This window comes from Petromyzon marinus, chromosome 53 (assembly GCF_048934315.1).
Source record: "Petromyzon marinus isolate PM22_M1 ecotype Great Lakes invasive population chromosome 53, UKy_Petmar_22M1.pri1.0, whole genome shotgun sequence".
Taxonomy (NCBI): Eukaryota; Metazoa; Chordata; class Hyperoartia; order Petromyzontiformes; family Petromyzontidae; genus Petromyzon; species Petromyzon marinus.
In genome coordinates, this window is record NC_133719.1 from 5,010,853 (window position 1) to 5,025,598 (window position 14,746).

Genomic DNA, 14,746 nt, shown 5'->3' on the forward strand with positions numbered 1-14,746 from the left:
GCGTACAGCACTCAGAATTTATCATTAATCAGTGTCCAATACTCACGCGTATATATTAGCAAATAATAAAATTTTCTAATCGCCACTGCCCATTCATGAGACGCAGTGGATGTTACCATTGTGCTTTAAAGGCCAGACACGGTCAAAATGAATACTTTGCAAAGGTATCCTGTGGCAGCGCGACAATACAAAAAAATTGGCATATAACAATGCATCAACTAACCGATTAAAAGAAATCCTTAACTTTGAATGAAAGTTTAACCGTTTCCGCTTTGTGGCTGGCGATAGTGACGGCGTGCTGTGTTGCGAGTGGTTCAACCTAATTCCTACAGCCACAATAAAAACTAACTATATGGTTCAACTCCGGCAACTGAATGTAACCACATTTTGAGTTGCACAATTTAAAAAATATATTTTTAGACCAGTGTTCTTCAGAGGGGGGCCACTTTCTCCGATATGACATCATCAATGTGTTGAGGGCCACCACATTTGAAACCATTAAGGGTTTTTACAGCAGCACGATGATGATATGGAGGGGCGTCTTCAAATTTGTGTATTGTCGGGGTCCGCACTAAAGGCCATCAGGGGCCACCTGTGGGCCTTGCAATGAAGAACACTGATTTAGAGCTTTGTGTTTGCGTTTTTCGGCACGATGTTTGACGTTTCACTCCTGTTGGAAGCCGTCTTTCAGAATTGAATTTGCGTTGCTGAAGAAACGCCCGAGCATGTTGAGCCAAGCTGACAACGCGTGCCTCAGCAACTCGCGGTACGGCCCGGAAACGCCATTATTAAATAACCAATCCTTTCCGGAAAATCAACGAATACATCAGGAGCCTAACAAGTCTTTTAATCGATTAATCGGTGCATCGTTAGTCTCGCTGTACAGGTTTCCCATCGCTTGACGCGGTTTCAGTTTGCGCGATTTCACGCCGTATATGCGGCGAACCTATACCCAAGACTCGTGACGTTACGCGTATTGAATTCAGTCCACATGCGGCGAAGCGGCTGGACTTGGGACAACGTCTTATAGTGCGAGTACTGCGTGCGATACTCGGGAGAACCCGTGCACAACAGGGGTAACAAACCCCACACAGAAGAGCACCCGAGTTTGTAATCGAACCCAGGCCCCTTCTTGCTGTGAATCACGACCACTACCGAGTGAGCGATCGTGCTTTGCCCAGCTCTGCGGGCACAACCTAGGAATCCCGATCCCCGTCAGTCTTGGCTCGCTTGGCTTTCGGCCCTTCCTCCTCTTCACGTTCCTCCGCGGCTGTCGTGGGCTTCTCAGTCACAGGCTCCTGCATCGCCATGGGCTCCTCCTCCGTCACGGGCCCATCTGCTGAGGACTCCTCCTCTGCCACAGGCTTCTCCAACAAGAGTCCCTCCGCCGTGGGCTTCTCCGCCACAGGTCGCTCCGCCGTGGGCTTCTCCGCCACAGGTCGCTCCGCCGTGGGCTTCTCCGCCACAGGTTGCTCCGCCGTGGGCTTCTCCGCCACAGGTTGCTCCGTCGTGGGCTTCTCCGCCACAGGCCGCGCCGCAGAGCCAGCATCAGGCGCCACCGTAATGCCTGCAATAGGGACAATCCATCCCCCGTTGTAAATCATAATGCCATCAAAAGGTAATCCACCGTCAATCGACACCGTTTCGAGTTTATTTTATTTCAAACTTCACGTAAGCCACTTGGAAACTGGAAGAGGAAACATGCCCAGAGGAGTGAGTTAAGTCTGGATCAGACGGGACACATTATCTGGACGGAACGATAGCCCAGTGGCCGAGACTAAGGGTGGAGAGGCAGCCAAAGGAGATAAACTCGCGTGCAAGGAGCCCGACGGACCGTTGCGGCACGAGTCCGCAAGAGGTGGCGACGGCGCCTTGCGCAAGAGGAGGCTGAAGGTAACGACGAAAGGAAAATCGACGGATCGCAATCCAAGGTATTACTGTATTTATTTCTACTGGAGAAATTCCCCTTTCGCGGCTCGGCCAAGGCGACGCAAGCTGGGAGTAGAAAGTGCGTGGTGGAGGTGGCGGCGGTTGAGGAGGAGAGGTCGTGCTGGGACTAAACTATAAACTGTAAAAACGAAACATTTTATTTTGCCAGGTAAGACCCCAATGAGCTATGTAGCTGTTTTGCAGAAGTGACCTGGCCACAAATGATAGCTCAAGAAGTGACTAACCACGTGGAAATGTACACCAGGAAAATACTCAAACGGCGTGTTTCTAAATATGGAGTGAAAAACCGGAGGACCCCGAGAAAAACCCACGTGACCACGGAGAGAGAGAGAGACACGCAAACTCCAAATATACAGCAGGCGTCAGGGTCGGGATCGAACCCACGGCATCCTGTACACCAGGCGAGGTGGTTAAGATCTCGCCACCGACAAGACTACGGAGTTCAGCTGCACCGGTCCCTGCCGCTACGGGGGAGGGGGGAGCAGCCTCTTACCTGCGAGCAGGTATCCCCCGGAGGCGCTTGTGCTCATGAGCGGATGAGTGCGGTTCGGCAAAACCTCGACGACAAAATAAAAATGCACACACATGCACGCACCAGCGGCGCAGCGGTTAGCACGCCGCGCTCTCTCCCTCAATCTCGCAACATCAGTTTGATTCCCGACCGGTGCCAACATCGGTGGCAGTCGATACGTGAACCGGTCCCGAGTCTTCCCCCTTTACCCCCCCCCGCCCCACCCGAACTATTTAAATATTTTCATTTTACCAAGTAAGGCCCACTTAGCTATATAGCTCTTTCAGAAACGACCTCTTTCAACAATGTATAGCACGTTGATTCTAAATGTGGATGGAAAAACAGGAGGACTTGGAGAAAAATCCACACGGCCACAGGGAGAACAAATATACAGGTGTCAGTCGGGATCGAACCCACGACCTCCTGTATACCAGGCGAGGTAGTCATCTTGCTACCCACCCTCACCCCATCAACCTCTATCCATCACCAACCTGCATTGACCGGAAGAGTGAAGTATGGTCAAATGACCCCCAAGACTGACATGGCATGTGGACACTTTAGCCCATCAATGGAATGACAAAGAGACTGTCTACCAATCTAATCATCACCATCATCATCAGTCTAGATCTATCCATGGCTCATGATGGTGATGATGATGACGGAGCGGCTGCCAAAGGGGAGAAAACACCCAAGAGGCCGCTAACCGTGGAGATGGAGCCATAAAGTTCGCACCCAGGCGCCAGACATATTGCTGCATCATAGGAGCGCGAGATGCTGGCGGCTTGGCGAGATCTTCATCCAGCAGTGGATAGATCATAGATGATGACGAGCCTCACCTGGTAGAAGCGGAGCCAGGACTCTGTGAGGTGGAGGCTCACCGCGTTCCCGCGCTCCTTCAGGTTGGTGTAGCATTCCAGCAGCGGCTGCACACGACACGCATCGTGCACACACATCGCATATACACACACACAGCACACATACAAACACATCACACGCATTGCACGCATCGTGCACACACATCGCATATACACACACACAGCACACATACAAACACATCACACGCATTGCACGCATCGTGCACACACATCGCATATACACACACACAGCACACATACAAACACATGACACGCATCGCACGCATCGTGCACACACATCGCATATACACACACACACAGCACACATACAAACACATGACACGCATCGCACGCATCGTGCACACACATCGCATATACACACACACACAGCACACATACAAACACATGACACGCATCGCACGCATCGTGCACACACATCGCATATACACACACACACACAGAGCGCACATACAAACATCACACGCATCGCATGTACACACACAGCGTGTACACACACCGCGCGTACATCACATTACACACACACCAACTGTGCACTTGTCGCATATATACACACACACATCGCATATATACAAACACACAGCACACATACAAACATCACACGCATCGCATGTACACACACAGCGTGTACACACACCACGCGTACATCACATTACACACACACCAACTGTGCACATGTCGCATATATACACACACACATCGCATATATATACACACACACAAGAGCGCACATACAAACACATCACACACCGGGTACACACACATCGCATGTACACACACAGCATGCACACCGCGCACACATCACATTACACACACACCGTGCACATGTCGCATATACACACACTGCAAACACATCACACACACACACACCGGGTACACGCATCGTGCACACGCATCGTGTATATATATCCACACATGTATGTTGAAGTTTTTTCGCACCGTACGCACCTGTGCAAACGCACGCACGCGGGTACGCACGCAGGTATACACGAAGGTACAGACCTAGGCAGACGTGCACACGCAGGTACATGCACAAACAACAACATTTGCGCTTGTGCCAGGCTATGTGCACGTTGAGGCCACGTGAAGTGTCGAACGCCCGCTGGCAGGTCACGGGGCAGACCCAGGTGCCACGGGTCGACTGAGATGACTGGCTGATGCACCACCTGTGCCCCCTACTGTGCCACCCGGCGCTCCGCTCATTGTTGTGAGCGTCGCTCCTCCGCCCTCCGTTGTTGGAGGGCGACTGCCTCCCAACTGCCCAGTAGCATCCTTCACGAGCCTCCTCCACAGAGGCCGATCTTGACACCGCTGGTACCAGTCATCGGCAAGTCCACTCTGCTCCACATCCTCTTGTACCACATCACTCCATCTCTTCTCGAGCCCGTGCCGCGCCCGTTTAGCACCCTCTATCCGGCCGAACAAAAGCTCCTTAGGCATGCGGTGGCTGGGCATGCGGGCTACATGACCCAGCCACATAGGTACACGTGCCGGTATGAAAGCACACGCACATGCACGCACATGCACAGGTACACACGCACCTCCCTGTGCTGGCAAAAGACGACGAAAGGTCGCGAGGGGGAGACGAAGTCGAGGAGCCCCTCGAGAATCGGCCACGGCTGGAACTTGCAGGCGATGATCAGGCTGACGAGACAGCAGGCGAGCGAGGTTGGGGGGGGGGGGTTGGTGGGGGGTTAAAGCCGTTGCGCCGGCAACGTCACGCCACGAAGTACGTATCGTGACCTTCCACGGTCGTCATGCTCCTCACCAACCCAGCGACTTCTGCGGGGATTTAAAAGGCGGAATGAAACTGCCGCGGAGATGGCGATGAGCAGCCCCCAAGCTGAAGTTGCAGCGTATGCAAAACCTAAAGTTGTAGTAAATGTCGAGTTATCCCGCCGCACCTCCGATTAGCACGGTTGGCTATGTACGTGAGAAAGACGTTTAACATGCATACATACTCAACCGGAAATTATGCTCAATCCTAAATGCATACTAACAAAAAAACAATCAATGTCGTCCGCCGGGCCAAAGCTGTTGTCACCACCCCACAACCCACCAGAGATCCCGCAGCTGCTGCGCCGTACAAGCACAGCGGCCTTCGAGGTCTGCCCCTAACAGACTCCCCCCCACCACCGTCTGCTGCTCCTCGGCCTTCTCGTACCCCATTGTCACCGGACTCTTGTAGAGACCTCCCCAATGGCCGTGCCAGTAACCGGCTTCCTCCATCGACCGGCCCCTCCCAAGTTACACAGGACTTACAGCTACACCCAGGCCTAAAGCGTACGCTAAAGCCATTGCGTGATTACACGTGCAATGGCCAACGATGTCACACCCTGATGAGTGACATGAGTCTAACCCCCCCCAGTCTGGCCTGCCTTGCCAGGCAAGGGGCTAAGGACCTGGGCACCAAAACCAAGCGAGGCAGGCTGGGGGCGGCACTAGGCCGCAACGGTGTTCATGTTTCAAGTAAACACATTTAATAACTCGCGCAAGTTAACGAATTTAATAACTCGTGCATAACCAAGATCACTGTCAGCGCATTATGTGCGAGTAACGCTGTTTACACAATTGAGGCAATAACTTGATGGGAAGACTCACCCATCGGCATCTCTCCGCGCGAGCTCCGTTGCGCCAATGTCTGCGCACCGCTTCCTTTCCTCCTGCCGCGCCTCCTTCTGTGGACAGCGGCGGCAGGCAACGCACCGACGCTCAGCTGTGGCGTGTACACAATTCTCTGGCACGAGTCGCGACGGTTACCGCAAGATCCGACCGCATCAGTCCAACGATCGCCGAGCCAACGCATCAACGCTTTTCCAACCTCAGTATAGAAAAGTGTTGAAAACGTGTTTCTTGCTAGCGGTATAGAATAAAAAAATGTAAGCAGAAAAATTACTTTCGCCAAAAACATATATTCCCTTCACCTGAGATTTGAGGTCCTTGACGTTGGCCATGCCAGTCTCACTCTCGGTCCAGACATCTCCTTGCCTCTTGCCAGCCTGCTCTCCCGCAATGGAATCCAGTTCCGCCTGCTGAGAATCCTGCTCCGGTTGCTCCACATTCCCGGCAGCTGGCGCCTCCGTGCCCATACCAGAGTCGTCCGCACATCCGTCCGAGCATCCCTCTGGGAGGCCAGCGCGCTCTGCGGAGACCACGGTGGCGGTGTTGCTAGCGACGACGGCGTTGTTGCTAGCGGCGGTGGTGTTGTTGCTAGCGGCGGCGGTGTTGTTGCTAGCGGCGGCGGTGTTGTTAGCGGCGGCTCCGGTGTTGCTAACGACGACCGCGTCGGTGTTGCTAATGACAACAGCGTCTGTGTTGCTAGCGGCAGCGCCGTCGCAGCACTGCTGGGCGATGGCGCCGATCCGGTCGAGGGGGACGGAGAAGACGCGCGCGAAGAAGCGCTCGGGGAAGCCGAAGTGCTCCGTGGCCGTGGTGTTGGCCATGGCGCCAGCGTGGACGTTTAGGATCGTGCCGTGCCCTGTGGAGGCGTGGACAGACGGACGGACGGGTTACTCACGGGAGAATGGACGGCCAGATGGACGAAACGGGGTTGGGGGGGGGGGGCAACAGACGGACGGATGCAAAGATCGCACGAGCACCATCACACACAAAGACGACCCCCCCCCCCCCCTGTATAGTCTTAACAGATTGTTTGGGCAAGTGCTGTTACCGATTGCCTGCCAAGGGGGCGGTGGGTGGCTAGCACCACACTTGACCGTCTTCGCGTCTCGAGTGGCGATGTTTACGCACCGCACGAGAGTCCACCTAGACGAGACGCGGTTCATATAACCGTCACCCGTGTCGACCGCGAACGGGAATCGAACCGGGGTTGCCGGGGTTCGTGGCATGGCGCGCTAACCCGCTGCGCCACCGCTGCCCGCACGTACGCGCGTGCCGGCCGCGCTCACCTCCCATGCGCTCCATGACGGCGCCCAGCACAAGCCCCGAGCAGCTCTCCACGACGATCGTCTTGCCGCTGGCGCGCACGTTCCCGGACGCCAGCAGCTGCGACAGCGAGTCCACGCGGAGGTGGCTGGCACGAGCGAGCGGGGCGTCGTGGGGTTACAGCACAAAAACCCCGCCGGCAGCACCCGGAGCCGGGGGGGGTGGGGGGGGTCAGCACCCATCCCCCCCCCCTCGCCCCGCTTCTCGCGCGCACGGACAACCTCACCGGATCTCTGTCGAGATTGAAAACTCATTCTGATTTTTGTGTATTAGTTCGTCGTCCTTCTCCCCCCGCACCTCCGATGAGCACGGTTGGCTACGTATGGTGTGTGAAAGAAGTTCAGCATACGTACATACACCATCAACTGTCTCTAAATCATTAAATTTTACACCTGGGCACACATTCATTTGAAATATTTAAACAAAAAAATTACAGTAAAATGTCAATTTTTGTAAGCTCAAATTGGGCACTTTTGGCCACTTTCGGCCACTTCCCAACCAAAAAATTTCGGGCACTTATTAGCAAAAACAATTTGGCAGCCCCAACTGGAGGATGATCTGACCATCCATCACCACCACACCTAGCTGCCTTTGTCTCCACACAGTGCTGAAGTTTGCAAACTGTAGCATGTACTCAATTAAGGCTGTGTCGATCACAGCCTCAAATGAGGCTCCGATAAGCACGGTTGGCTACGTACGGTGCGAAAGAAGAAGTTCAACATACGGTACATACGTACGGTGCTGCTCAGAGATGCCTGCCCAATTGTTCTAAGGCAGGGGTCATCGGCCAAACTGCAGCTCCGGAGCCGCATGCGGCTCTTTGGCTGCCCCCCTTTGCGAGCAACCGTTTTAACAACAAAAAATGTAATCTTAAAACACAATTTTACGTTAAGACAATTGATTCAATATGGCAGACCGCTGCTCTCAGGCATTGTCAGGTAAATGCACGCATGTACGTTGAACTTCTTTCGCACCGCACGCGGCCAACCGCGACAATCGGAGGAGGGTGCTCTCGCGACAAAAGTGGTGGGCCACATGCTCTTGGAGGAGCAGCGCTTACCAGATCTTGGCCGGCTCGCGCGAGTGGTACATTGTAGCCAGGAGGCGTGCGTTCGGCTTCAGCACCGTGATGTGGGATTCGTACCTGCGCGCACACGCGGCCCTTCGTCAGTGACCGCAGCGTCACCGCAGCACTCCCCCGCCGTCCCTACCGATGAATCGTAACGCTACTTCTACGCTCCCGGGGCTTAAACCAACCCGTGCTGACCAGCGCGGCAAAGTATGGTCGAATAACCGCCGTGACCGACGAGTCCTTGGCCCCCGTTTTCCCTCTCGCACGTGCAATGGTCCGAAGACGTCTCTTCGCATATATACGGAGGACCGCAGAGCTTGGCCGATCGTTGGCGCCAGCTCACGCGGTCTAGCCGCTGCCTGCCCGCTTGTCCGTGGTTCCTCCTCACGCGTCCGAGTCGAGAGCGAGCGGACACACCGTGCAGATTATTTATGTTATCGTTGTAATACTGGAGAACAAATGTCCCACAGTCCTGGGACAAAAAAAAACCCATGTAGGTGAAGAGGACCGTGCAAACAAACTAAATTGTTGTACGATACTTCAACGTCCTTGCTTCCCCAAGCAAAACTACACAAAACTCCATCCTAAAACCCTCTCGTCGTGGCTAGCGGACCTCAAAAGCGGAATTTAGCTCCTGAACATATCACTTCAGATGAGAATATGCTTCTCTGCCATCGTTAATTCTCACCGAGTGGTGAAGTATAGTCAAACGACCCGCACGGCCTAGGGAAGCCCTCGTCCATTACAAGGTCGCACTCGTTGTACACAAAGTGCTTGCCAGAAATGAACCACAATACCAGGCTGATCTCATCGGGGGAGCATAAACCATCATGTGAACTCCGGTCATCCTTTAAGCATCGGCTTTTGGCTCGCCATTGAACAAAGACTGTCACCGCATTGCATGCTTTGAGATGCGCTTCTGCGGCCGTCTGGAACACTCTTCCTTCCGATATTAAAAAGCCACTGGAGCCATGCACTTTGAAATCATCTAGATTGAAAACTAATTTCTTTAGAACTACTTTTTGTGTTGAGTTTGTTGTTCTTCCCCGCACCACCGATGAGCACGGCTGGCTACGTACCGTGCAAAATAAGTTCAACATATAAAGCGAGCACCTATGAAGGGTAAGAAGGCACACAAGAGAGTCGGTGCCCAGCACCATGCCCGAACGCCTTTGTCTCCCCAGTGGCAATGTTTTTTACACACCGCACCAGGTGCTCATTTGAGGCGACCTAGGGGAGGCCCAGGACCGGTTTCGATAATCGTCACCGGTGTTGGCCGTGAGCGAGAATCGAACTCGGGTCGCCAGGTTCGTAGCGCAACGCGTGAACCACCACACTACCGGACTGACAGCGGTGCTGTTCCGCATACTGCGGATCCACTCACTTCTTCTTCTTCCTCTTGATGTACTTCTCTTGAGAAAACTCCGTCTTTTCTTTGAACGTGCTGCTGTTCTCCACCAGCTGGCTCACAATCTCCTGCTCAACGCAAATCACCGATGAGAAAAATCAACGGAATCCTCCGATACGAATAACAAAATAATACCATTCATTAAGAGCCTCTCATCAAGCAGGGCGTCATGGTTTGCTTGATGTTGTTTGTCGAGCAATCGATTAGCACGGTTGGCTACGTACGGTACAAAATATGTACAACATACATGCATACAATTGTGGCCAGGTCGCTCCTGAAAACGAGCTATATAGCTCAGTGGGCTTTACTGGGTAAAACAAAAAAAATTGTTTACAGTTGAGTTTAATTGCAGGGCTCAACGTTTACATGCAGCCCCTATCTCTCCGTGCTAGGCCAGTGAGGAACTGGGCCCTACCGTGTCCCTGAGGCTGGGGGGCAGTAAAGGAGCTGGGCCCTACCGTGCCCCTGGGGATGGGCTAGCGAGGAGCTGGGCCCTACCGTGCCCCTGAGGCCCTGTTCCTTGAGAGCCGAGATGTCGTCCCGCGTGAGCTTCTGTGCCGAACCGTCGCTCTGGATGTTGCGGTTGTCGACTCCGGACTCCGCCACCGCGACTGGCGGGGAGACAACCAAGCAGCACGGCGACCCGTGTGGGGCACAACGGGGAAAAAGGATGGTGCGACATTTCGAGAAGCGATTGCACATAGACACCCTACAAGTCCAAACTCTATCGTACAATTATCTTGTGCAATTGTATTGTTTGGGACACGAGACTGACATAGGAATTTCTCGTGGTGGTGGTGGTATATACCAATGCTATATACCAATGCCCCAAAGCCCCGTTGACACTCGAGACTGTTTTCTGGAGGGTTCTGCTTTGGTCAATTTCACTCAAGATCGTTGGGATTCATGTCGGAGGTAAGCAGAGTACCCGGAGCATATCCATTACCGACACAAAAGGGGACAACACACAAAGCTCTGCATCAGATGGATTTAATAATCCATGTGTTGAACTGACCCCTGCCTTAGAACAATTGGGCAGGCATCTCTGAGCAGCACCGTACGTATGTACCGTATGTTGAACTTCTTCTTTCGCACTGTACATAGCCAACCGTTCTTATCGGAGCCTCATTTGAGGCGTGATCGATACAGCCTTAATTGAGTACATGCTACAGTTTGCAAATATCAGCACTGTGTGGAGACAAAAGCAGCTAAGGTATGGTGGTGGTGATGGATGGTCAGACCATCCTCCAGTCGGGGCTGCCAAATTGTTCTTGCTATAAAGTGCGAAAATCCTTTGGTTGGAAGTGGCCAATTCCCCCAGCCACCATACAAAGTGCGGAGGAAAACAAGTGGGCTTGGGCAGGACACGTAACTTGAAGGGGTCATGGTCAGCGGTTCAGACTAAGGACAACGGCTACCCAGGGAGGAAACGCACAAAAGCACATCCACCGAGGATATTGAACGATGAGATTAGCTTGCGTGCAGGAGCCAGACAGAATCTTGCATCTAAGAATAATGATGATCAGAACCTTTATTTATCCTGGAGAAATCCGATGAGCTATGCAGCCCTTTTTCACAGATGTCCAGAGGCGGCAGTGGCTTTCGAAGCCCTTCATCAAGCGGTGGCTAATGTTAAATCTTAACTTAAAGCTTTTGTGACTGCAGGAATTAAATATTATTTGGGTCTTTCGGTAAAGTCACGTAGGTAGGTTCAAAGAAAATTACAAAAAAATACAAAAAACGTTTCGATCGACATGAATCCCAACGATCTTGAATGAAATTGGCCAAAGCAGAACCCTCCATCAAGAAGAGGGGGTTAGCTTCTAAAGGTAAACTGTTTATAAAGGTTTGAAATGGGCATAGCCAAAATGTCAGCAGCCAATGGTAATGCACACCACTTACATTTTTGTTGTTATTTTCTTTGAACCTATCTACGTAACTTTACCGAAAGACCCAAAGAATAAGGTGGCTAATGTTGATGATAATGACTGTGAAGAAGGCCCAGCATAAGAGTACAAAGTACTGCAAAGGATGAACTAACACCAGGTAAGAAAGTGGCCAAACATCCCAATTGTGGACCCTCCTGACAACGTCTTGACATCGGGTGACAACGTCTCACCTTCAGCCTTGAGCGCATTGCTCGGACACAGGGGCTGTAGGTCGCCTCCACCCGTGATGTCAAACGTTGTGCCGTACCTCGCGCCGATCAAACTGTCCACGAAGAACCACTTCTTCTCGAAGTTCACCTTCCTGAGGGATGCATCGCACGACCTTGCCTGTCAGTACAGCGATCTGCCCATTTCGTGTTACCATTTTACCGTATTTTATTTTACCCGGTAAGGCCCACAAAGCTATATAGCTCTTTTCCAGAAGCTACCTGGCCACAAATGATAGCTCAGCAAAGCGGCTTATCATGTGGAAATGTACAGCAGGCAAAAATAAATACTCTAAACGCGTGTTTCCATATGTGGAGGGGAAAACCGGAGGACCGGGAGAACAATTCACACAACCACGAGGAGAGAGACACGCAAACTCCAAATATACAGCAGCAGGCGTCAGGGTAGGGATCGAACCCACGACCTCCTGTATACCTGGCGAGGTAGCTAACATCTCGCCAGTTCAGCGACTTGCCCATTCGCTGTGGGGCGGTTTCACAAATTCGGCCACCTTAAAGCCATCATTTTAACATAATCAGAATAATATACTGCATTACGGGGTGTCTTGTTTTGTAAATATGGCTTGTGTATGGGATAAGTGAATGGTTTTCCTTTGTGCACACACACACACTCTAATTTTTCTTGGTTCTTTCGGTAAAGTCACGTAGAAGGGAAATAATGAAACATAATAAAATAAAATTCTCACGACGTTTCGGCCACAACGCAAGCAGCCGTCCTCAGGTGAAGAACAGAGCTGTCGGAAAGACAGCGTCCTAATGAACACTGCTAAGCTTGGCAGCGTATTTTAAGCTGGGTGAGAGGAGAGCTCCGTTCTTCACCTGAGGACGGCTGCTTGCGTTGTGGCCGAAACGTCGTGAGAATTTTATAGTTGTATTTTTATTATTTTATTATTTCCCTTCTACGTGACTTTACCGAAAGAACCAAGAATATGAATCCCTGCAGTCAGGAAAGCTTTAAATCGAAATGTACACACACACACTCGACAACAGAATGCACCATCGCCATGCCGGGAAAACGTCAGCTCGCCCGAGTGAGTCCGACACGCCGGTTTTTATTTATATTTGAATTGCCGTGACAATATCAGTTGACAAGGCGGTGCTCAAGAAAACGCCGCAGTCAGATCCGATACCGACGATTACCGGAAACTATAAAGCGCGTCTGAAATGCACGTTGTACAAAATCTTTGAAAGGGATTCAGTCGAATGAGTTTGGTTTTTGTGAGAACGTCGATAAAATAGCAATTCATCTCTAAACCAGGGCCCTAAAAGCCAATGTGGGAAATTCCACATTCCTGTGGCGGGACCACTGTTAACATCTGTCAGTTAAAATGTCGCTCGGCTTTGGGAGACGAGAGGGGGGGGGGGAGATGAGAGGGGGGCGAGATGAGAGGGGGGGAGACGAGAGGGGGGCGAGATGAGAGGGGGGGGGAGATGAGAGGGGGGAGGGAGATGAGAGGGGGGAAGGGAGATGAGAGGGGGGAGGGGAGATGAGAGGGGGGGGGCGAGATGAGAGGGGGGGGGAGATGAGAGGGGGGGAGATGAGAGGGGGCGAGATGAGAGGGGGGAGGCGAGATGAGAGGGGGGTGGGGAGATGAGAGGGGGGAGATGAGAGGGGGGCGAGATGAGAGGGGGGGGAGATGAGGGGGGGGAGATGAGAGGGGGGGGGCGAGATGAGAGGAGGGGGAGATGAGAGGGGGCGAGATGAGAGGGGGGCGAGATGAGAGGGGAGATGAGAGGGGGGGAGATGAGAAGGGGGCGAGATGAGAGGGGGGCGAGATGAGAGGTGGGGGGGGAGATGAGGGGGGGGGGGAGATGAGGGGGGGGGAGATGAGGGGGGGGGAGATGAGGGGGGGGGAGATGAGAGGGGGGAGAGATGAGAGGCGTGGTAGAGACGAGAGGGGGGAGAGGTGGTGTGTGTGAAGGCCGCACACCGTACCGGTGTCTCTCCACTCGCACGGCCTTCAGCACGTCTTCTCGCTTCAGCACGACGCGGTCGCCCTCCCGGATGATGACGGTGGTGGTGGTGGTGTCCGCCTGCATGATGTCGCCACCGCTGACGACGGCGCCGCCAGAGTGTGCAATGAGTGTCGCTAAAGCCACCGTGGTTGTTTGATTGTCAGTGTAGCTGCTGTTCCTACTGCTGCTGTCTCTCCTACTGTTCCTACTGCTGCTGTCTCTCCTGCTGCAGCTGTTTCTGCTGCTGCTGCTTCTGTCGCTAATGCGACTGCTGTCACCGCGGGTTTCAATGGCAACTTGAGGCGCGCCAAAAAAAAAAACGCACGTGGCTAACGACTTCCGCCCTCGTGTTACGGGTCGCGGCTGCGGACACTGCGCCGGCAAAGTGCAGTGCGGGGGGAGAAAAAAACCGCGTAGCGAAAATTGTCAATTAGATTCTGGAGTTGAATCTTTCGTGACTGCAAGGATCCATACTCTTTGGTTCTATTCGGTAAAGTCACGTAGGTAAAAAAATAAAACAACAAAAATCACGACGTTTCGGCCACAACACAAGCGGCCTTCATCAGGTGAAGGGACCAACCTGTCCTGCGGACAGCGTTGGAGTGAAGAAAGCCAAGCGCTGGTCGCCTCCCTTTAAGCTGTGAAGGGGGCAAACAGCAAACGCCCTACAAAGGAAATTAGCATGAAACGCACCACTGACAAAGCTTGGAATTAGCACAAGATGATAATCCACCACCCTGGGAGTTTGGAATACCACTAGGAATCTGTGTGGGTGGGTTTCCTGTAGACAGAATGTCCCAATGAGCCATCAGGTCTCCTCTCAAACAGAACATCCAAGAACGGCAACTTGCCATCT

The 14,746-nt window shown here is 52.8% G+C and overlaps 1 protein-coding gene across 1 annotated transcript; it reads right to left on the reverse strand.

Moving 5' to 3' along the window:
* Positions 1–826: 826 nt before the first annotated feature.
* LOC116953831 (tRNA methyltransferase 6 non-catalytic subunit) lies at positions 827–14,258 on the reverse strand. The gene is made up of 12 exons (XM_032974081.2): positions 13,871–14,258; positions 11,878–12,008; positions 10,257–10,369; positions 9,735–9,826; positions 8,339–8,422; positions 7,242–7,366; positions 6,258–6,811; positions 5,935–6,011; positions 4,875–4,977; positions 3,298–3,384; positions 2,444–2,507; positions 827–1,567 (listed from the first exon to the last, which is right to left on the reverse strand). The coding sequence occupies exons 1-12, from the start codon at positions 13,972–13,974 to the stop codon at positions 1,197–1,199; spliced, it is 1,905 nt and encodes a 634-aa protein (XP_032829972.2). The 5' UTR covers positions 13,975–14,258; the 3' UTR covers positions 827–1,196.
* Positions 14,259–14,746: the final 488 nt, after the last annotated feature.

What these genes read in the sequence shown, in the direction of transcription:
- LOC116953831 (XM_032974081.2), bottom strand. Translation starts at nt 13,974, where the DNA reads ATGCAGGCGGACACCACCACCACCACCGTCATCATCCGGGAGGGCGAC. An exon ending in TCTTTTGCCAGCACAGGGAG is followed by an intron (nt 3,385 to 4,874) that starts GTGCGTGTGTAC and finishes TGTCGTGTGCAG; the next exon opens with CCGCTGCTGGAATGCTACAC. An exon ending in CGGGGGATACCTGCTCGCAG is followed by an intron (nt 1,568 to 2,443) that starts GTAAGAGGCTGC and finishes TCCCTATTGCAG; the next exon opens with GCATTACGGTGGCGCCTGAT.